The following is a 21,256-nucleotide window of genomic DNA, read 5'->3' as shown; positions in this document are numbered from 1 at the left end:
CTCAATTACCCAACAACCACTCAAGCAGTGCCCTATACCAACTCCTAAGATGGACATCGCAGCCGCGACCAAGTGGTGCAGCAGGGAAAATGCTTGCCCAGAACGGAGTGTAGTGGTCGAGTTTCCCAGAGAAATGGGGACCGAAGAACAGATTACCAAGATAGTGAATGCACTACCCACAGAGGGAAAGAAAACATGGGTGATAGATGTGATACCCGCCTTAGACACCACCCTGGCATATGCCCTGCTAGAGTGGAAGAAGGGGATCCCTGACAGTTTCCAAGGAGCCAATATCCAAATAGAGGATGGGACAAGGCTCCAGTTACTTCAGTTGAACACCCCCGGGCCTAGTTGTGCAAACCCTGAGAGGGAAGAACCCCTGTCCCAGACACCTCTAGCCACCATAGGCCCGGAATTCCTCACTGCATTGGGGGACTTCATGTTAAAATGCCGTAAAGACCCCTCTCCATACACAGGGATGTATCGGAAGCTCCGATTCTTCTCGGGTAGGCAACCAATACCTACCGGGGAGGATGGCTTTGAAGAGTGGCTAGACCAAGCCATGCAAGCACTAAGTGAATGGGACATTCCTGAGGCCCACAAGAAACAGAGGATTACGGAAAGCCTAAGGGGCCCTGCATTGGAGGCCATTCGCAACCTAAAACTTAGCAAACAGGATTGCACTGCTCAGGGCTATCTAGATATTTTACAAGATGTATTTGGGCGTACTGAAAAGGCTTCAGACCTCATCTATCAGCTAGAGCATACCTACCAAAATGAAGGGGAGAAACTCTCCAGTTACATGGGACGTCTAGACAAGATAATATACCAAATTCTGCTAAAAAGGGGAATAGGCCCTGAAAGAGTAGATGAGGTTCGGGCGCAACAAGTCCTACGGGGAGCCAGGCCCCTAGACCCCATTGCCATTCTATTACGAACTCGGCGAGATGGTGGCCTCCTGAACTATCCAGACTTGATCCGGACTGTGAGAGAGGAGGAAGCCATTTTGGATGACAAAGAGAGACAGTCAGACTCTGTTGTAGGGGTACGGGTAGTCCATGTGGGAGGTGACACCCCTGAAGTTGAACTCCTTAAGACTCAGGTGTCCCAACTAATGGAGATGGTGACCTTACTAATGGCGGGACCGTCGGGTTTAGCGAGAGAGACGAGAGCAGTTTCTGAAAACCTGTCAGGAGTTGCCCCAACGCAAGCAACTAGTCCCACCATTCAAATGACCTGCTTTAATTGTGGAGGGACCGGACATGTCAGGAGAGTCTGTCCGAGCCCCAGGAAGCCTGAAGCTAAGCGCCAAAAACCGGCGGAAAACTTCAGAGGGCCCTGGTGAAGGAGCAACCCAGGGACCCCACCACCGCAGCTAGCTCCACTCAACCAAGTAAAAGGGGGGTGAGGAGAAAATCTGGCCCTATCCAGAAGGACCCCACCATCCCTTACAAACAGCCTAGGGAAAATGCCACTTCACCTCAGGGAGTCAGTGCACACCTCAAACCTGGGAGTCAACCACGGCTTAGGCCGAGCCAAAACTCCCCCAGGAGGAGAGTAAGGATAAGAACTGCAGAACAGAAGAAGACGGTTACCTGTTCACCACTCCCTGAGAATTTAGTGGGACCCTCCCCTGTCGTCCCGATTCAGGTAGAAGGGATTTATACCAGGGCTCTTCTGGACACCGGAGCCCAAGTAACCCTTCTGTACCGAGACTTCTATGACAAGCATCTGAAGCATTTGCCCTTGCAGAAGCTGGAAGATCTGGAAATATGGGGTATAGGAACCCAGAAGTTTCCCTATGATGGTTACCTATCGGTCAGACTAACTTTTGATCCTTCCATGACAAGGAAGGCTGAGACTTTCGAAGCCTTACCCGTCATCTGTCCCCGGCCGCCTGGGGCCAATGGGAGTCCCCTAATCATAGGGACCAACACCAATCTTGTCAGAAGGCTGCTGGCGCCATTGGTCGAAGAGCCCAATGATCAACCCACTTCTTTATATCCCATGCTGAGGCAAGCATATCAGCGCCTGGTACAAGAGAGGAGAGCCCCAGCGGAAAGAATAGGGAAGATATGGTGCCTGGATCAACATGAGAAGGTGCTACAACCCGGAGAGGTGGCGTGTTTACAGGCATCAGTCAAATTGACCTGGAAGCAGCCAGGCCCCTTCATTGTCCTTGAGGCTGGTGGCTGTGAAGAGAACACAGGAGTGGAGATCCTCCCGGAGGTAGTGTCAACAAAAGTGCTACGGAGGAGCCACGGAAAGGTTTCGGTCAGTGTTCATAATCCAACTGCTGCCCCAGTGAAAATCCCAGCTCGGGTGCTGTTAGGACATGTGGATCCTGCAACCCCAATCTTGCCCACTGAAAACCTGGCACCGCAACCACCTTTTGCCTTTGTCAGATGCAGTCCGTCTACCATCACAATCTGATCCACAGTCTACCCCCTCAACTTCTCAGAGGACTAGACCTGTGACCAGGTCACAACCCACACCACCTCCTGCAGATGAAGAGGACAGTGAGAGTGAGGAGGTAGGGACAGATTTGCTGTGGCCATCTGACATTTCCGAACCCACCATTCCTTCTTCCACTGGAGTGACTGACGTAGTTCCTCTTAGTCCAGAGGCTCCTGAATTTGTGCCTCAGGCCCAACCTGCAGAAGACTTGCAAGAACCTGAAGACTGGTGGTCCATTGTTGATGAGGGAGAAGATGTGGAGGAAGCTGAACTGGGAGAGACAGAGAGCATCGAGCAAGAAGCGAGGGTTGATGAGTCAGTAGTGTCAGAACCAACATCGGAAGCAACGCCAGAACCTTTGCTAGAGCCCAGAGAACAGAGAGAGCGTAGAGTTATTCAACCCCCAAAGAGACTGACATATGATGTGTTGGGTGAAAACTCTGAGGAAGTAGTACATGCTTCTCAAAGGAATCTCGTGACGCCTGGTTCTCCTACAGCAGTTTCGGTAGAGAACAGCCCCAACTCACCCCCTGGCACATCTGGTTGGGCCATTCCCATTAGTGTGGCCTATGGGCAGGACAACCCTCACACTGCTACATGGTGGGAGGTTCCTCTGCCAGATTCTTATGCAAGTGTGAATAATTTAATTTCCTGTGTGTACTAACTTTGTTTTTTTCTCCGCGTGTATATAAAAAGCATGTAACAGGTGGCTTTTACTGCTGTCTTTGGAGGACCAAAGCTTCTCTGGTGGGGGGAGTGTGTAGCAGGCTCCTTGTACAAGAGGATTTAGAAGGAATCACATGTTCAGCAGTCAGTCTTTCTCTCTCTCTCCTATTTTGTAAAACCTGGGCATTCTGCCAAGTTCATGACTCATCCACTACACAGCAAAGAACGCTGGGAGGGGGAGGAAGCAGGAAGTGAAGGGGAGAAGAGAGAGACACGAGGCTGGAGAAAAGACAGGGACATGTGGAGCCCGTCCAAGCAGAGGAGGAGGCACTACAGCACCCAGCACGGATAGAGGGACCCTGCTGTGTGTTCAGAGTCTGGTGAGCTGTCCCCCTGGAGAGAGTAAGACACACCATTTACACTTTGCATATAGACTGGGACATCCGCACCCCACTGCTGGGATCTCACCCATCCGGGGCCCTGTGCAAGCCACAGATCCTCCTGCCTGCTTTGCCCCTCACCACCAGTGTAATTGAGACTGTCTGCCCCGGGGACTGACACATACTGGGAGATTACATCCTGCGACTGCCCCTGGTCTTGGGGTGCTTTGTGTTGCGTTTAGACACTGAGGTTGGACCCTCTCAGCCCAGAAACCTAGTAAAATTGGATGTAACCCACACCAGCTGAAACTCCAAAGAAGCCTTCAGCTGCTATTTACTTCATTGTAAGGACTAAACGTGCACCAACTAGAGCTCCACCGTTACAAGGACTAGAGTGGGGGAATCTGGCTTAGTAGCCTTATTAGAGGTACCTCTTTATTGCATTCTGTTCTGACTCTGAGGTGATTTTTGGCTAACGCCCCTCAGAAGCAGAATCATACACCGGTGTGGGTAATACATTTCATTGATAGAGTATAAGTAAGTTTATTTGTTTGATATCAGTTGTATTCTGCTTAAAGTGCGACTCTGCCATCCGGAGACTCTTGGCTGTGAAGCCCTCTAGTGGCAGACCAAATTTACTGCATTGCATAAAAGAAGAAAAGTAAATTTTGAAGTTGAAAGGGGAACCCCACCCCTCTACACTGCATTTCATTCTCCATAAAATTGTTCTTGTTTTATTTAACCCTGTGTCAGCAAATTTCTTGGCGGGGTATTTGCTATTCATTACCAGTTGTGCCAGAGGGATTGGGTTTGCTTAGGGTTGGATTTATTGAGCGCAGGACCCATAATATATTCCAGCTTGTCCCAAGGGGCAGTGCTACACATGCTCACTCTCAACCCCCTGGCTGGTTGCCGCTGACAACTCCGCCTGACATGGGGGGGGGGGGGAGAGACGCTGAGGTAGATGGAGCTGGGTCATCCATTACCTGAGGCTGCTGATCCACAGAACTTGCTGATGTCTGGCTGGCAAATCTGTTTTCATTATCAAACTCTTCTGCAAAAGCTCCACTTCTGGCTTTCAGATTTTCCAACAATAAAGATTGTTTCTTTACTTTTTCCTCCATGTGCTGTAGCTCTGGCTTCATGGCCAATCTGTTCTTACTCCAGGCCTGGTAGTACTTGGCTCTGAAGGATTTGTGCTCAGCTTTTAAAACTTGAAGTTTTTCCTCAGCTCTCCCAATAGTCAACAACCGATCAATAATCTTCTGTCTGAACACATCCACATCCTCACCAGGGCCTGGACCCACAGTCAGGTCCTCCACCTCCTCACTAGGCCCAGTCTCATTAGGGGAATCCCTCCCAGGGCCTCCCCCTGGGTCAGGCATGGTTCCTGGGCCAAGCTAGCAGGCAAGGCCCAGGCTTGAAAATGCTGGTTCTCAGGGAGAGCTCCTTTGTGCTCCTCCTTCTCCCAATGACCATCAATGGAAGGAGCATTCTTCCCACTGACCACCAATGCAAGGGACATTCTTCCCATTGATCACTAATGCAAGGGACATTCTTCCCACTGACCACCAATGTAAGGGGCATTCTTCCCACTGACCTCCAATGTAAGGGGCATTCTTCCCACTGACCTCCAATGTAAGGGACATTCTTCCCATTGATCACCAATGTAAGGGACATTCTTCCCACTGACCACCAATGTAAGGGACATTCTTCCCACTGACCCCCAATGTAAAGGACATTCTTCCCACTGACCACCAATGTAAGCTACTTTCTTCCTACTGACCACCAATGTAAGGGACATTCTTCCCACTGACCACCAATGTAAAGGACATTCTTCCCACTGACCACCAATGTAAGCTACATTCTTCCCACTGACCACCAATGTAAGGGACATTCTTCCCACTGACCACCAATGTAAGGGACATTCTTCCCATTGACCATCAATGTAAGGGACATTCTTCCCACTGACTACCAATGCATGGGACATTCTTCCCACTGACCATCAATGTAAGGGACATTCTTCCCACTGACCATCAATGTAAGGGACATTCTTCCCACTGACCACCAATGTAAGGGACATTCTTCTCATTGGTCACTAATGTAAGGGACATTCTTCTCACTGACCACCAAAGTGAGGAGCATTCTTCCCCCTCACCAATGTAAGGGACATTCTTCCCCCTGACCACCAATGTAAGGGACATTCTTTCCACTGACTGACTATCAATGTAAGAGACATTCTTCCCATTGGTCACTAATGTAAAGGACATTCTTCTCACTGACCACCAATGTGAGGAGCATTCTTCCCCCTGACCACCAATGTAAGGGATATTCTTCCCACTGATCATCAATGTTTTTCACCGACCCTGATGACTTCACTTTAGCAGACATTACCTGGGACCTAAAAATGCTATGAAGGGTTCCTCTGGGGTAAATAGGTTAAGACTGTTCTATAAGGTTGGAGGAGCAAGACCACAACCTCCAGGCTTGTAGCTTGACTGAAGGCATTTTCCAAACTGTTATAATGTCATTTTATTTTTCCTTTTTTTTTTTTATTCTTTAGTTACATATTTTTAATAATAACACACTGTCAAATTATTGTTTTCTGTTCTATTTTTGGTCTACATTATAACTAAGGTACAGTCTGTGTGTGTAAAATAGATTAAAGCAGTGGTCTCCAAACTGCAGCTCAGTGACCAGATGCGGCCCTTTGCTTACTTTTATCCGGCCCTTAGGACAGTATTTTTCTCCACTGATAGCAACAATGGGGCATAGTTCCCCCCTCTGACACCAATGAAGGGGCAGAATAACTCCCAATGACGGGTAACAATTCCCCCCAATGACACCAAAGATGGGGAAAGATGGGGCACAATTCCTTGCAGACACAAACAATCGAGCCCAATGACACAGATGATGGAGCTCTATTCCTCCTATTAACACCAAAGATGGGGCATTGTTTATTCCACGTAAGTCGTGACCTTTTCCACTCCCAATAGTCGGACCCTTCTTAAGTCTGAAGGACAGTAAAGCCCTTTGTTTAGAAAGTTTGGAGAACTCTGGATTAAAGGACTGCGCGACAATGTAGGCTGCAATATATATAATCTCCACAAGGTGGGGAGCTCATTCATTGTCAGTGGAATGTGCAAACAGGAAGTAATGTGAAGCGCAAACAGGAAGTGATGTCAGGTTATAAATAGGAAATTCCAAATGAGCGTTGAGTGGGGCAGAAGTAGAGAGGAGACATTCCTGGAACTGGCAGCAGAGGAGGTAATGAGATCTTATTTTGTATTTACACCCAGTAAACCTTCTGTGATGACCTAGAAGTGCAGAGATGGAGGATAAGCACGAGGGACTCAACGTGTGGGACTCAATAAAGAGCGACCAGTCCCAGCATCCAGATAGCATCACACCACCAATAGAGAATGACGAGTCCTAGCAGTTCTAAGCTGCTTTTTTAACTCTTTTTTGTCTCCTGTTGACCAGATGGACTAGTTGGAAGCATGCTGGGAAGTCTGTAGTGATAATTGTTTCTTTCTCATGGTGTAGACAAAAACATCTACTGAGCCATTAACATCCAGCAACTGTCTTCTCAGGAAATCAACCATCACAGTGCCTGCCTGACAACAAAGGGAACCAGTGCCAAGAAGATTCTAGAAGATCATTGATCTGCTGACAGGAGAGGTGAGCAGTGCCGGGAATTCTTGGACATTCTTCAACAGAAATATAAAGTAGTGAGGGAATATATGGAGATCCAAGCCGTCTTCACAGGACATCACCTACCACAGTACCTCCACCTCACTGCCTGACAACAGAGGGAACCAGTGCCAAGAAGATTCTAGAAGTCACCCAGAAGATCGTTGACCTGCTGACAGGAGAGGTGAGCGGTGCCGGGAATTCTGGGACATTCTCCAGTAACAGACAAGGGATGTGTCTGGATGGTGACTGTATCATTGTGTGTGTCAGGTTCCTATAAGGTGTCAGGATGACACTGTCTATTTCTCCATGGAGGAGTGGGAGTATTTAGAAGGACACAAGGACCTCTACAAGGACGTCATGATGGAGAATCAGCCGCCCCTCACATCACCGGGTAAGAGGAGACTTTATTGTAAAGGAGAGAGCAGTACGGAGGGTCCACCTAGATCCCCCATCATCTGATAAACACATAGAAACAATGGATTCAGTCAGTGTGTGTGTTTCCTACAGATGGATCCAGTAATGAGAACCCACCAGAGAGATGTCGCCGTCCTCTGTATTCCTGGGATTCCACACCGGAAGATCACACCATCCCCCACCATCATCAGGTAGATGGGTGGAACACTAAATGCCCACAAACTGACATTCTACATAGTTTCAGCCTATTGATGCTCACAATTTAAATATTGTATTCTATCATCCTGTTGGTTTAGCATGAAGAACAGATGTATATGAAAGTTGAGGTTAAAGAGGAAGAAGATGGGACAACTATGATGCATTATCAGGAGTCTATGGAGAAGGATGGGATGTTGTTGACAATCAAACAGGAGAAACCTTCTCTAGACATCAAAACAGGTGAGTAATGCAGAAAGCGTTTTGGTATATAGATTGATGATTGAGGACCTGTAGACAGGTAATGTGATCTCTACATGGACGTCATGATGGACAATCAGCCGCCCCTCACATCACCGGGTAAGAGGAGACTTTATTGTAAAGGAGAGAGCAGTACGGAGGGTCCACCTAGATCCCCCATCATCTGATAAACACATAGAAACAATGGATTCAGTCAGTGTGTGTGTTTCCTACAGATGGATCCAGTCATGGGAACCCACCAGAGAGCTGTCCCCGTCCTCTGTATTCCCGGGATTTCACACAGGAAGATCACACCATCCCTCACCATCATCAGGTAGATGGGGCTGAACATGTAGACTTGTATTCTAATCTATGAGAGGACATACTTCAACTTGATCTCTTGTTACTTGTTTATAAATGTATTCTATCATCTTTGGGGTTCAGGATGAAGAATCGAAAGACATCAAAGTTGAGGTTAAAGTGGAAGAAGAAGAGAGGTTGGTGAGTGGAGATCAGCAGTCTATGGAGGAGGGGGAGATGATTATGAAAAGTAAACAGGAGGAATTTTCTCTACATATGGACACAAGTAAGTAAGAAACACTAAATGCAGATACCGTTCACTTTTTAACTTTACTTCAATGAGTATAAAGTGTTTACCACTGTATATTATAAGTCGTCAACTTTCCTGTTATTGCTGATAGCCTTGGGGATCAGAAACATTTTTTCCCTGTTGGAGCAAATAGGACCATGCTTTATAAAGGATTCTGTATTTTTCTGGATCAGCTGAGGGTTTAGGTTTCTGTGAAGGTAGGTTTTTCAGCTTATTTATTTTTCTGTGATTTTTCATTCTCTGATCATCTATTGTAGTACGTCCACAGTCTTTGACCATCTTCTGTAGTACGTCCACAGTCTTTGACCATCTTCTGTAGTACGTCCACAGTCTTTGACCATCTTCTGTAGTACGTCCACAGTCTTTGACCATCTTCTGTAGTACGTCCACAGTCTTTGACCATCTTCTGTAGTACGTCCACAGTCTTTGACCATCTTCTGTAGTACGTCCACAGTCTTTGACCATCTTCTGTAGTGTGTTTGCAGTCTTTGACCATCTTACGTAACATGCCCACAGTCTTTGAACATCATCTATAGGCCTTGACCATCTTCTGTAGCATGTCCGCAGTCTCTGACCATCTTCTGTAGTATGTCCACAGTCTCTGGCTGTCTTCTGTAGTATGTTCGCAGTCTTTGACCAATGTCCGTAGCATGTCCTTAGTCTTTGACCATCTTCCGTAGTAGGTCCACAGTCTCTGACCATATTCTGTAGTATGTCTGCAGTCTTTGACCATCTTCTGTACCATGTCCACAGTCTTTGCCCATGTCCTGTACCATGTCCACAGTCTTTGACCATCTTCTGTACCATGTCCACAGTCTCTTATCAATACAGTGTGCAATGGTGTTGGCTGCAGAGTGACAATAGGTATAGAGGAGGATGAGAGGAGGATGTATGCTACAGCATAGGGTTTTTCAATATGGTTGGGGAATATTCCCTCCACTCTGCTGTGCTTCAAAATGGAAAAGGGTAGTAAACAATAGGAGGGACAAGATGTGTGGGGTCTAGTCAGGGTGGGCCTATAAGTGCATGCGTTATTAGGGGGATCCATGAATGTTAAAGTAAAAAATAGGATTGAAGAACACGGGAACAGGAGAAATCGATCCATGCTCTCCATGTCTCAGTAAAGGCTGGGTTGTGATCCTACAAGTGGTTGAGTGTTTAATTCTGCTGATGATATTAAATCCTATTATCCATTTCTTGATATGTGGAATGGTATTGTCTAAGAACCAGCATTCTCCCTGCAGACAGGAGGAATTGTAGGAGGCCTTTTTTCGCCATCTTCAGCAATCTTCGGATTATAGGAAGTGGAGCTACTTCAGGGGTCTCTGACCATTGCATACTCATTATACTTATAGCATTTTTTTTTATTGCTTTTCCACAGATGGACATTCCAGGAAAACCTCAGAAGAACAATCTTCTTCAGAAGTAAATTCTTACCAGTTGCTAAGTACAATGGATCACCCTGAAACTGAAGAATCTTCCGATATATCACATACTATGACTTCAGATGTCCACCTAATATCTCACAATACAGATGGATCAGCAGATCCACCTACAGAATCTTCTTTAGGCCAGGATAGAGTTCATACAGGAGAAAATTCAATGTCCTGTTCGGTGTGTGGAAAATCTTTCACTGACAACAAAGCACTGATTAGACACCAGAAAAATCACACGGCTGAGCGTCCTTATTCCTGTTCAGAGTGCGGGAAATGTTTCCCTCAGAAAGGATACTTTCTTTTACACCAGAGAATTCACACAGGTGAACGTCCTTATTCCTGCTCAGAGTGTGGAAAATGTTTCCCTCGAAAAGGAGTTCTTATTGAGCACCAAAAGGTTCACACAGGCGAGCGCCCTTTTCCTTGTTTAGAGTGCGGGAAATGCTTCCTTCAGAAAGGAGACCTTGTTAGACACCAGAGGATTCACACAGGAGAACGTCCTTTTTCATGTTCAGATTGCGGGAAACGCTTTACTCAGAAAATCGTACTCATTACACACCAGAGAATTCATACAGGAGAATTGCCTTTTTCTTGTACAGAGTGCGGAAAATGTTTCTCTAGGAAAGAATACCTTGCTGGTCACCAGAGAATTCACACGGGTGAGCCTCTTTTTTCATGTTCACACTGTGGGAAATGTTTCAGTCAGAAAGGAAAACTTGATAAACACCAGAGGACTCACACAGGCGAGCGTCCCTTCTCGTGTTCAGAGTGCGGGAAATGTTTCATTCATAAAGGAGATCTTGTGGTTCACCAGAGGAGTCACACTGGAGAGCGTCCCTATTCATGCTCAGAGTGTGGAAAAAGTTTCCTTCAAAAGGCAGTACTCATTGAACACCAGAGAATTCACACAGGCGAGCGCCCTTTCACTTGTTTAGAGTGCGGGAAGTGTTTTTCTAGAAAAGCTTGCCTTGTTGCGCACCAGAAAATTCACACGGGTAAGGGGCTTTTTTCTTGTGAGGAGTGCGGCAAATGTTTTAGGTTTAAAGGAAGTTTCAATAGACATCAGAGGACACACACTCGCTGATGCTACTGGCAGATGCACCGGTGCCCTTCATGAAATGAAATCAAATATATCCTGGCAGAAGTCAGGTGGAGCCTAATAATGAGATGCACCTGCTGCCGTAACTGGCTTTCTTCTTGCCAACGTCGGGGTTTTTGCTTTTCATTTTTTTCCATTCAAAATAATATAAAATGCATTATAAATCCCGTGCAAGCAATGTAAAATGGGCCTGGCAAGGAACTCAAAGTTTTGGGCATACCAGGCGACTTATCTTGCGAACCTCAAAATCTCAAAGCGACGGCACAGAAATCTACATGGTAGAACTATACTGTTGGCAACTATGACAAAACATGGGGCAACACGTGAGGAATCACGACAGTACAAAGGCAACTGTTCAAATACACAAGTAACACACTGGCAATGGCAGCAATATATGGGGGAGAAGATGTAGAGGCAATAACTGGAGCCCCAGATTGTAGGATTTCCGAATAGTGGCAACTGTGAAAGCAAGTGTCCCACAAAGGGGAGTCACTGACTAGAAATCATGACCATCCCATGAGGAAATAGGTCATCGTGATGGACAACCATACCAACACACGGGCAACAAAAGAGCAATGTCAGCAATACATAGCCAATAAAATGCAGGAACAAAATCCAGAGCCTGAATGTTGTGTATTGTACAGCAAAGCAGTTATAGTAATTTAAAAAGATAATTACTATAATAGGGAATGTGAGAAACTGTCAAGAGAAGCGACTGAAGATAATGAGGGAGAACTATCAGAAAATGTAGTGTGGATGATTGGGGGAGGAGAGCTGTCAGAGAATGTAGTGTGGATGGTGGGGGAGGAGAGCTATCAGAAAATGTAGTGTGGATGGAGGTGGAGGAGAGCTGTCAGAGAATGTAGTGTGAATGGTGGAGGAGGAGAGCTATCAGAGAATGTAGTGTGGATGGTGAAGGAGAGCTATCAGAGAATGTAGTGTGGATGGTGGAGGAGAGCTGTCAGAGAATGTACTGTGGATGGTGAAGGAGAGCTATCAGAGAATGTAGTGTGGATGATAGAGGAGAGCTGTCAGAGAATTTAGTGTGGATGGTGGGTGGAGGAGAGCTGTCAGAGAATGTAGTGTGGGTGGTGGGTGTAGGAGAGCTGTCAGAGAATGTAGTGTGGACGGTGGAGGAGAGCTGTCAGAGAATGTAGTGTGGATGGTGGGGGAGGAGAGCTGTCAGAGAATGTACTGTGGATGGTGGGGGAGAGCTGTCAGAGAATGTAGTGTGGATGCTGGGGGGAGGAGAGCTGTCAGAGAATGTAGTGTGGATGGTGGGGGAGGAGAGCTGTCAGAGAATGTAATGTGGATGGTGGGGGAGAGCTGTCAGAGAATGTAGTGTGGATGGTGGGGGGAGGAGAGCTGTCAGAGAATGTAGTGTGGATGGTGGGGGAGGAGAGCTGTCAGAGAATGTACTGTGGATGGTGGGGGAGAGCTGTCAGAGAATGTACTGTGGATGGTGGGGGAGAGCTGTCAGAGAATGTAGTGTGGATGGTCGGGGAGGAGAGCTGTCAGAGAATGTAGTGTGGATGGTGGGGGGAGGAGAGCTGTCAGAGAATGTAGTGTGGATGGTTGGGGAGGAGAGCTGTCAGAGAATGTAGTGTGGATGGTGGAGGAGGAGAGCTGTCAGAGAATGTAGTGTGGATGGTGGAGGAGGAGAGCTATCAGAGAATGTAGTGTGGATGGTGGAGGAGAGCTGTCGGAGAATGTAGTGTGGATGGTGGAGGAGAGCTGTCGGAGAATGTAGTGTGGATGGTGGAGGAGAGCTGTCAGAGAATGTAGTGTGGATGGTGGAGGAGAGTTGTCAGAGAATGTAGTGTGGATGGTGGAGGAGAGCTGTCAGAGAATGTACTGTGGATGGTGGAGGAGAGCTGTCAGAGAATGTAGTGTGGATGGTGAAGGAGATTTGTCAGAGAATGTAGTGTGGATGGTGGGGGGAGGAGAGCTGTCAGAGAATGTAGTGTGGATGGTGGGGGGAGGAGAGCTGTCAGAGAATGTAGTGTGGATGGTGGGGGGAGGAGAGCTGTCAGAGAATGTAGTGTGGATGGTCAGGGATGGGGGGGGAGGAGCTTTTAAGCTTTTTTTCATTATTTAATTTCATAAGTGATGTAAATATTTAAACACAGTTCTATGTATTGTTTTAACTTAAATTCAATTGAGTAACTTGCTTGTGATATGAAAGAAATTACTCTCTTATACATTGATAATAGTAATAGCAATAATAAAATAAAAAATAATATATATATATGTATATTCTATTTTGCCAAAAGTATTGGCCCCGCCCTCCAAATAATGTGATTCAGGTGTTCCAATCACCCCCATGGCCAAAGGTATATACAATCAAGCCCCTAGGCATGCATACTGCTTCTACAAACATTGGTGAAAGAATGGGTCGCTCTAAAGAGCTCTGTGACTCCAAGCGTGGTCCTGTGATGCGTGGTCCCGTGATAGGTGGCCACCTATGCAATAAGTCCATTGGTGACATTTCCTGGCTACTAAATATTCCACGCTCAACTGTTAGTGGGATTATAACAAAGTGGAAGCAACTGGGAACAACAGCAACTCAGCCACCAAGTGGTAGGCCACGTCACATGACAGAGCAGGGTCAGCGCATGCTGAAGCGCACAGTGCACAGAAGTCGCCAACTGTCTGCAGAGTCAATAGCTAAAGACCTCCAAACTTGGTGTGGCCTTCAGATGAGCACAACAACAGTGCGTAGAGAGCTTCATGGAATGGGTTTCCATGGCTGAGCAGCTTCATTTAAGCCTTACATCACCAAGTGCAATGCAAAGCGTCGGATGCCGTGGTGTAAAGCATGCCGCCACTAGACTCTAGTGCAGTGGAGACGTGTTCTCTGGAGTGACCAATCACGCTTCCCTGTCTGGTAATTCGATGGACGTGTCTGGGTTTGGCGTTTGCCAGGAGAACGGTAATTCCAGTGAAGGGAACTCTTAAGGTGACATTTTGGACAATTTCATGCTCCCAACTTTGTGGGAAGAGTTTGGGGATGGCCCCTTCCTGTTCCAACATGACTATGCACCAGTGCACAAAGCAAGGTCCATAAAGACATGGAGGAGCCAGTTTGGGGTGGAGGAACTTGACTGTCCTGCATAGAGTCCTGACCTCAACCCGATAGAACACCTTTGGGATGAATTAGAGCAGAGACTGCGAGCCAGGCCTCCTCCCCCGACATCAGTGCCTGACCTGACAAATGTGCTTCTGGAAGAATGGTCCAACCTTCCCATAGACACCCTCCTAAACCTTGTGGACGGCCTTCCCAGAAGAGTTGAAGCTGTTATAGCTGCAAAGGGCGGGGCCAACTCAATATTGAACCCTATGGACTAAGACTGGGAGGGCCATTAAAGGTCATGTGCGTGGAAAGGCCGGCCGACCAATACATTTGGCAATACACTATGTATTAAAACATTTTTCTCATTCTTCAGTTTCACATTTATGAATTAATAAAAAAACAATCTCAATTTACTGGTGTTTTTCCTTATTTTCGCTTTTTTTTTTTAATTGTGTCTGTAGTAATGGGTGTAACACAATAGAGAAATGCACCACAAGGTAATGAACTAAATGTTAAAACATAACATAGACTGCAGTACTAATATCCTTCACAAGGTGGTAATTGTGGACCGCACAGACAGGAAGTGATGTAAAATATAAACAGGAAGTTGCTCTTAGTCGGAAGGAAGTAGAGTGGAGACAATGGTGGAACAGGCAGCAGAGGAGGTAATAAGATCTTATTTTATATTTACATCCAATAACCCCCCCGTCATGTCCGTCTTCTTTCTCCATAGTCACCGTGATGTCCATCCTGTTCCTCCATCGTCACGTCCATCTTCTTCCTCCATAGTCACCGTGATGTCCTTCCTCTTCCTCCATAGTCACCATGATGTCTGTCCTCCTCCTTCAAAGTCACCATGATGTCCGTCCTCTTCCTCCATAGTCACTGTGATGTCTGTCCTCTTCCTCCATAGTCACCGTGATGTGTTTTATCTCCAAAAGATGAAGATACACACATATGTAGAAGATAACAATGTATCTTCAGCATAAATACTAAATACAGAGCCTTTGATTGCAATCTCCATCCATATCCACCAACACCAATGATTGGGCACTTTTCCTACTACTGACACCAATGATTGGGCACTTTTCCTACCACCAACAGCAATGATTGGGCACTTTTCCTACCACTGACCCCAATGAAGGAGCAATATTCTATTCACTAATCCCCATGCCGGGGCACTATTCCTCTCATTGACACCAATACGATGATAGTATTTTTAACAGACCAAATGGAGAAAATAAGAAAAGCACTTCAAAGTAAGTGTCCAGTTTACTTTCAGTAAGATTACTGAGGTCAAAGAAGCCGTCTGAGGCACCAGAACTCTGGAGGAACTCTGTGCAGACATTATTCATCCCGGTCTAGTCCAGTCAAGTCTCACATTATCATTCATCTGCAGAGAGGAGCATCCCAAAGAACGTTATGTTTTAATATACCTGTCTACTAACTGGTGGTGCACCGATTGAATGGACTTTAATAGATGTAATTTTATATCCAATTCATGTTCTGTTCTTTAGCACAGTGCCTCAAAAGTCCCCTGTTTTGTGGAGGTTACTCCTTTTAGGATTCAGTAGAGAGGAGCGGCCCGTAGAGGTCACATGACCACTATGATGGAGGTGCAGAAAGGCCAAAGCCATGTGACTGTGAAGATATTGGACCTCACTCTGGAGATCATCTACCTGTTGACTGGGGAGGTGAGGAGGATTCTGGGAGAGTTGTACATTAGCTGTAACTAAAACACAGCCCTGACCAGACACGTCTGGAGAATTCTGGGAAGTCTGTTGTGACCATTATTATTTTCCCCTAACAGAAATATAAAGTAGTGAAGGAAATATATGGAGATCCAAGCTGTCTTCACAGGACATCACCCACCACAGTGCCTCCACCTGACTGCCTGACAACAGAGGGAACCAGTGCCAAGAAGATTCTAGAAGTCACCCAGAAGATCATTGACCTGCTGACAGGAGAGGTGAGCGGTGCTGGGAATTCTGGGACATTCTCCAGTAACAGACAAGGGATGTGTCTGGATGGTGACTGTATCATTGTGTGTGTCAGGTTCCTATAAGGTGTCAGGATGTCACTGTCTATTTCTCCATGGAGGAGTGGGAGTATTTAGAAGGACACAAGGACCTCTACAAGGACGTCATGATGGAGAATCAGCCGCCCCTCACATCACCGGGTAAGAGGAGACTTTATTGGAAAGGAGAAAGCAGTACGGAGGGTCCACCTTGATCCCCCATCATCTGATAAACACATAGAAATGAAGGATTCAGTCAGTGTGTGTGTTTCCTACAGGTGGATCCAGTAATGGGAACCCACCAGAGAGATATCCCCATCCTCAGTATTCCTGGGATTCCACACAGGAAGATCACACCATCCCCCACCATCATCAGGTAGATGGATCCAGTAATGGGAACCCACCAGAGAGATGTCCCCGTCCTCTGTATTCCAGGGTTTCCACACAGGAAGGTCACACCATCCTCCATCATCATCAGGTAGGTGGGAATGAGCATGTAGACCTAAAATGTATTTTAAGATATCAGATGTCATTCTTCGATGTAATATCTTGTAACTTATTATAGTCATATTCTATGATCTTTGGCGTTTAGGGTGAAGAAATGAAAGGCATCAAGGTGGAAGTTAAAGAGGAAGAAGAGACGTTGGTGAGTGGAGATCAGCAGTCTATGGAGGAGGGGGAGATAATTATAAAAAGTAAAGAGGAAGAATCTTCTCTACCTTTGGACACAAGTAAGTATTGAGCACTAAATGAAGAAATGGCTCACATCAACATTTTATCGGCTTTTTCATGCAAATAGTAGGAGCCTAAGTAGGAGTTAGAAAAGCACCACACTATTACCTTCTGTCAATAAATGAATCACTATAGCAGCAACTCCCAACCCAAAAACCGTACCGCCCCTTGAAGACGTGGTGACGAAACGTGTTGGGCGTGGCCTACTGGATGTTGACATCAGGACATTTTTTCCCCTGTGATTGTCGGCGGTGATCCGCGGTGAGCGGTGATCGTCCATTACTCAGTGTTGTGGCATTGTGGTTTAAGCTGGTGTCTGTCTGGACACCATATTTGTGAGTGGTTTGGATTTTTTAATAAATGTATACTGTTTTTAAACGTGCTGCACCATCATTTCTTTTCCTTTGTCCCTGAGTGTGGCTACATTTATGGAGAGACGGTGGTATATGGAAAGGCTCATCCTGAGATTTTTGGCTGCAGAGTATTGCTCCTTGAATTGAGATATTGTCCATCACTGTGGAAGATTTTTTTCTAATTGCCTGGATATGTGAATATCACTGCTAAAGATATATCTACAGTGTGGATATCGTTTACTCATCGCTCCCAGAGCAAAAACACTAGTGCTGGTCTATAATCTGATCAGCATTTAGCTCTGGTGAGTTTATCCAATTTATTTGGTGGTGGATCAATCACGGTGTTATGAGTTTCACAGATGAAATTTTTAGTTATTTATGGTGTTTGGACTTTCACGGATTCATTATGGACACTTTATTTTATGGTGATATTGTATTTTAGCGCATTCCTTTATATATATATTTTTCACAAATAGTAGGAGCCATTTATACATTTTGTATTTGAAAGAATATGAAAGGTCCATCTCCATTCCTCAATAGAACATCATGTTCCCAACAAAGGAGGAGAAGATACTGTACACCATATGAAAGGTCCATCTCCATTCCTCAATATAACGTCATGTTCCCAACAAATGAGGAGGAGATACTGGACACCATATGAAAGGTTCATCTCCATTCCGCAATATAACGTCATGTCCCCATTCTCTTTAACGTTATGTTCCCAACAAATCAGGAGATACTGGACTCCATATGAAAGGTCCATCTCCATTCCTCAATATAACGTCATGTCCCCAACAAATGAGGAGGAGATACTGGATACCATATGAAAGGTCCATCTCCATTCCTCAATATAACGTCATGTTCCCAACAAATGAGGAGGAGATACTGGACACCATATGAAAGGTCCATCTCCATTCCTCAATATATCGTAATGTTCCCAACAAATGAGGAGGAGATACTGTACACCATATGAAAGGTCCATCTCCAGTCCTCAATATAACGTCATGTTCCCAACAAATGAGGAGGAGATACTGGACACCATATGAAAGGTCCATCTCTATTCCTCAATATAACGTCATGTTCCCAACAAATGAAGAGATACTGTACCCCATGAAAGCTCCCGATGTTCCTAATGAATGAGGTATGGGAAGGTCTATTTCATTTCTCACAGTAACAATGTCATCATAATTGATGTGATTTTGGTGTATTGGATCCTTTATCAGTTTTGTATTCATATTCTTTGCTATGATTGCCATGTTCTGTATAACAATACATTTCTGGGCCGACGTAAATGTCTCCTGAATAGAAGACATGAAGGATACTTATAACATTTATTAAAAAAAATGTTTCCAACAGATGGACTCTGTGTACGTTGTATGAATACCTCAGAGGGAGATCTTATTTTGGTTCCAGATGATGCACAAGATGACTGGACAGTACAACATTCTCCAAGAACGAATTCCTTTGGTGACGATAGACATCATAGACCCCACTGTGTGGGAAAATCGAAAAATCCTTCTAATCCTGAGGAATCCTCTGATCACTCACATACTAATCCTGCAGATATCAATGAAAGATTTCACAGTGCCAGCAGATCAACGCATCCATCTTATTTGAAGGAATCTTCAGGCTATGAAGGAGTTCACACAGGACAAGGTTCATTGTCATATTTAGATTGCGGGAAATCTTTAACTAAAACGAGAGCACTTCTTACTCACCAGAAAACGCTTAAAAGTGACCGCCCCTATTTATGTTCAGAGTGTGGGAAATGTTTTTGTGAGAAAGGAAAACTTCTTAGACACCAGAAAAGTCACACGGGTGAGCGTCCTTTCCCATGTTCAGAGTGCGGGAAATGTTTCATACATAAAACACATCTTCTTGTACACCAGAGAATTCACACGGGCGAGCGTCCTTTTTCCTGTTCAGAGTGCGGAAAATGTTTTACTCAGAAAGGTGTACTACTTAGACATAGGGGACTTCACACAGGCAAATATCCTTTTCCATGTTTAGAGTGTGGGAAATGTTTTATTCAGAAAGGAGACCTCCTTAGACATAAGGAAACTCACTCGAGCAAACATACTTTTCCATGTTTAGAGTGTGGGAAATGTTTCTCTAGCAAAGCAAGCCTTGTTGCACACCAGAAAATTCACAAGGATGAGCATCTTCTTTCCTGTTCTGAGTGCGGGAAATGTTTCTCTGAGAAAGGAAAACTTCTAAGACACCAAAGAATTCACACAGGACAGCATCCTTTTTCATGTTCAGAGTGCGGAAAAAGTTTCACTCAGAAAGCAAAACTTCTCACACACCAGAAAATTCACACAGGTGAGCATACTTTCTCGTGTTTAGAGTGCGGGAAAAGTTTCCTTAAAAAAGAAAACCTTCTTAGACACCAGAAGAGTCACACAGGGGAGCGTCCCTATTCTTGTAGAGAGTGCGGGAAATGTTTCATGCATAAAACACACCTTCTTGAACACCAGAAAATTCACACAGGCGAACGGCCTTTTTCTTGTTCAGAGTGTGGGAAATGTTTTACCCAGAAAGGACAACTTATTAGACACCAGAAAATCCACACAGGTATGCGCCCATTCTCATGTATAGAGTGTGGAAAGTGTTTCATTCAGAAAGGGGACCTTCTGAAACACCAGAGGAATCATACAGGTGAGCATCCTTATTCCTGTTCAGTGTGCGGGAAATGTTTTGCTCAGAAAGGACAAGTAATTAGACACCAGAAAAATCACACAGGTGAGCGCCCGTTCTCATGTTTAGAGTGTGGGAAATCTTTCATTCAGAAAGGGGACCTTCAGAGACACCAGAGAATTCACACAGGAGAGCGTCCTTTTTCATGTTCAGAGTGTGGGAAAAGTTTCACTCAGAAAGCAAAACTTCTCACACACCAGAAAATTCACACAGGCGAGCATACTTTCTCGTGTTTAGAGTGCGGGAAATGTTTCCTTCAAAAAGAAAACCTTCTTAGACACCAGAAAGGCCACACAGGGGAGCGTCCCTATTCTTGTAAAGAGTGTGGGAAATGTTTCATGCATAAAACACACCTTCTTGAACACCAGAAAATTCACACAGGCGAACGGCCTTTTTCTTGTTCAGAGTGTGGGAAATGTTTTACCCAGAAAGGACAACTTATTAGACACCAGAAAATTCACACAGGTGAGCGCCCGTTCTCATGTGTAGAGTGCGGAAAATCTTTCATTCAGAAAGGGGACCTTTTGAAACACCAGAGGAATCATACAGGTGAGCAGCCTTATCAGAGTGCGGGAAATGTTTTGCTCAGAAAGGACAAGTCAATAGACACCAGAGAAATCACACAGGTGAGCGCCCGTGTTTAGAGTGCGGGAAATCTTTCATTTTGAAAGGGGACCTTCTTAGACACCAGAGAATTCACAAAAAGCTATTGAAACCCTAGGAACCTGAGATTCTCCTGGTGGGGGGGGGGGGGGGTAGAAAGAGGTGCAATGTACATGAAGAGACATTGGGGTGTAGTGAAATATAATAAATGTGATGATATAATAAATACAGATATAGTATATATATGCTGTAAAATATATATGCGCATATATTAAATTGTGTATATACTATATATATATTTTTTCAGTTTGTGTTTCATTGTTTAGTTTCACGTTTATGATTAATAAAATACTATCGATTTATTGGTGTTTTTCATTATTTTATTTTTTTTATTGACTGTAAATCTAATCTGTCTGGAATAATGGGTCTACAACAATAAATAAATGCACCATAAAGCAAGCAAGCAAAACGTTGAAACATAATGTAGACTGCAGAATTTATCACCTCCACAAGGTGGTGATCTTACTTATAATGCGTGGAACGCACAGAGAGGAGGAAGCGAAGTATGATACAAACAGGAAGTTGCAC

General features: G+C 45.1%; 2 protein-coding genes across 2 annotated transcripts in view; both read left to right on the top strand.

Moving 5' to 3' along the window:
- The window catches only part of LOC149453410 (uncharacterized), a 72,829-nt gene extending 61,651 nt beyond the window's left edge, over positions 1-11,178 (top strand). Inside the window, exons 20-26 of the mRNA XM_089688640.1 lie at positions 7,233-7,380; positions 7,467-7,590; positions 7,707-7,804; positions 7,910-8,051; positions 8,285-8,382; positions 8,493-8,634; positions 10,040-11,178. Of these exons, the coding sequence (XP_089544766.1) occupies positions 7,233-7,380; positions 7,467-7,590; positions 7,707-7,804; positions 7,910-8,051; positions 8,285-8,382; positions 8,493-8,634; positions 10,040-11,178 (1,891 nt within the window). The remainder of the gene's footprint in view (positions 1-7,232; positions 7,381-7,466; positions 7,591-7,706; positions 7,805-7,909; positions 8,052-8,284; positions 8,383-8,492; positions 8,635-10,039) is intronic.
- Positions 11,179-13,236: 2,058 nt separating this feature from the next.
- LOC149453408 (uncharacterized) overlaps positions 13,237-21,256 on the top strand; it is a 66,648-nt gene continuing 58,628 nt past the window's right edge. The window contains 6 exon segments of the mRNA XM_089688574.1: positions 13,237-15,960; positions 16,077-16,235; positions 16,322-16,445; positions 16,562-16,761; positions 16,876-17,014; positions 18,725-20,643. Of these exon segments, the coding sequence (XP_089544700.1) occupies positions 15,865-15,960; positions 16,077-16,235; positions 16,322-16,445; positions 16,562-16,761; positions 16,876-17,014; positions 18,725-20,643 (2,637 nt within the window). The 5' untranslated portion in view covers positions 13,237-15,864.

Source organism: Staurois parvus, unplaced genomic scaffold (assembly GCF_062004578.1).
Source record: "Staurois parvus isolate SC_StPar_1 unplaced genomic scaffold, SC_StPar_1.0 ptg000449l, whole genome shotgun sequence".
Lineage (NCBI taxonomy): Eukaryota > Metazoa > Chordata > Amphibia > Anura > Ranidae > Staurois > Staurois parvus.
The sequence above is the reverse complement of the archived record's forward strand: the minus strand, read 5'-3'. Positions and strand labels throughout refer to the sequence as shown.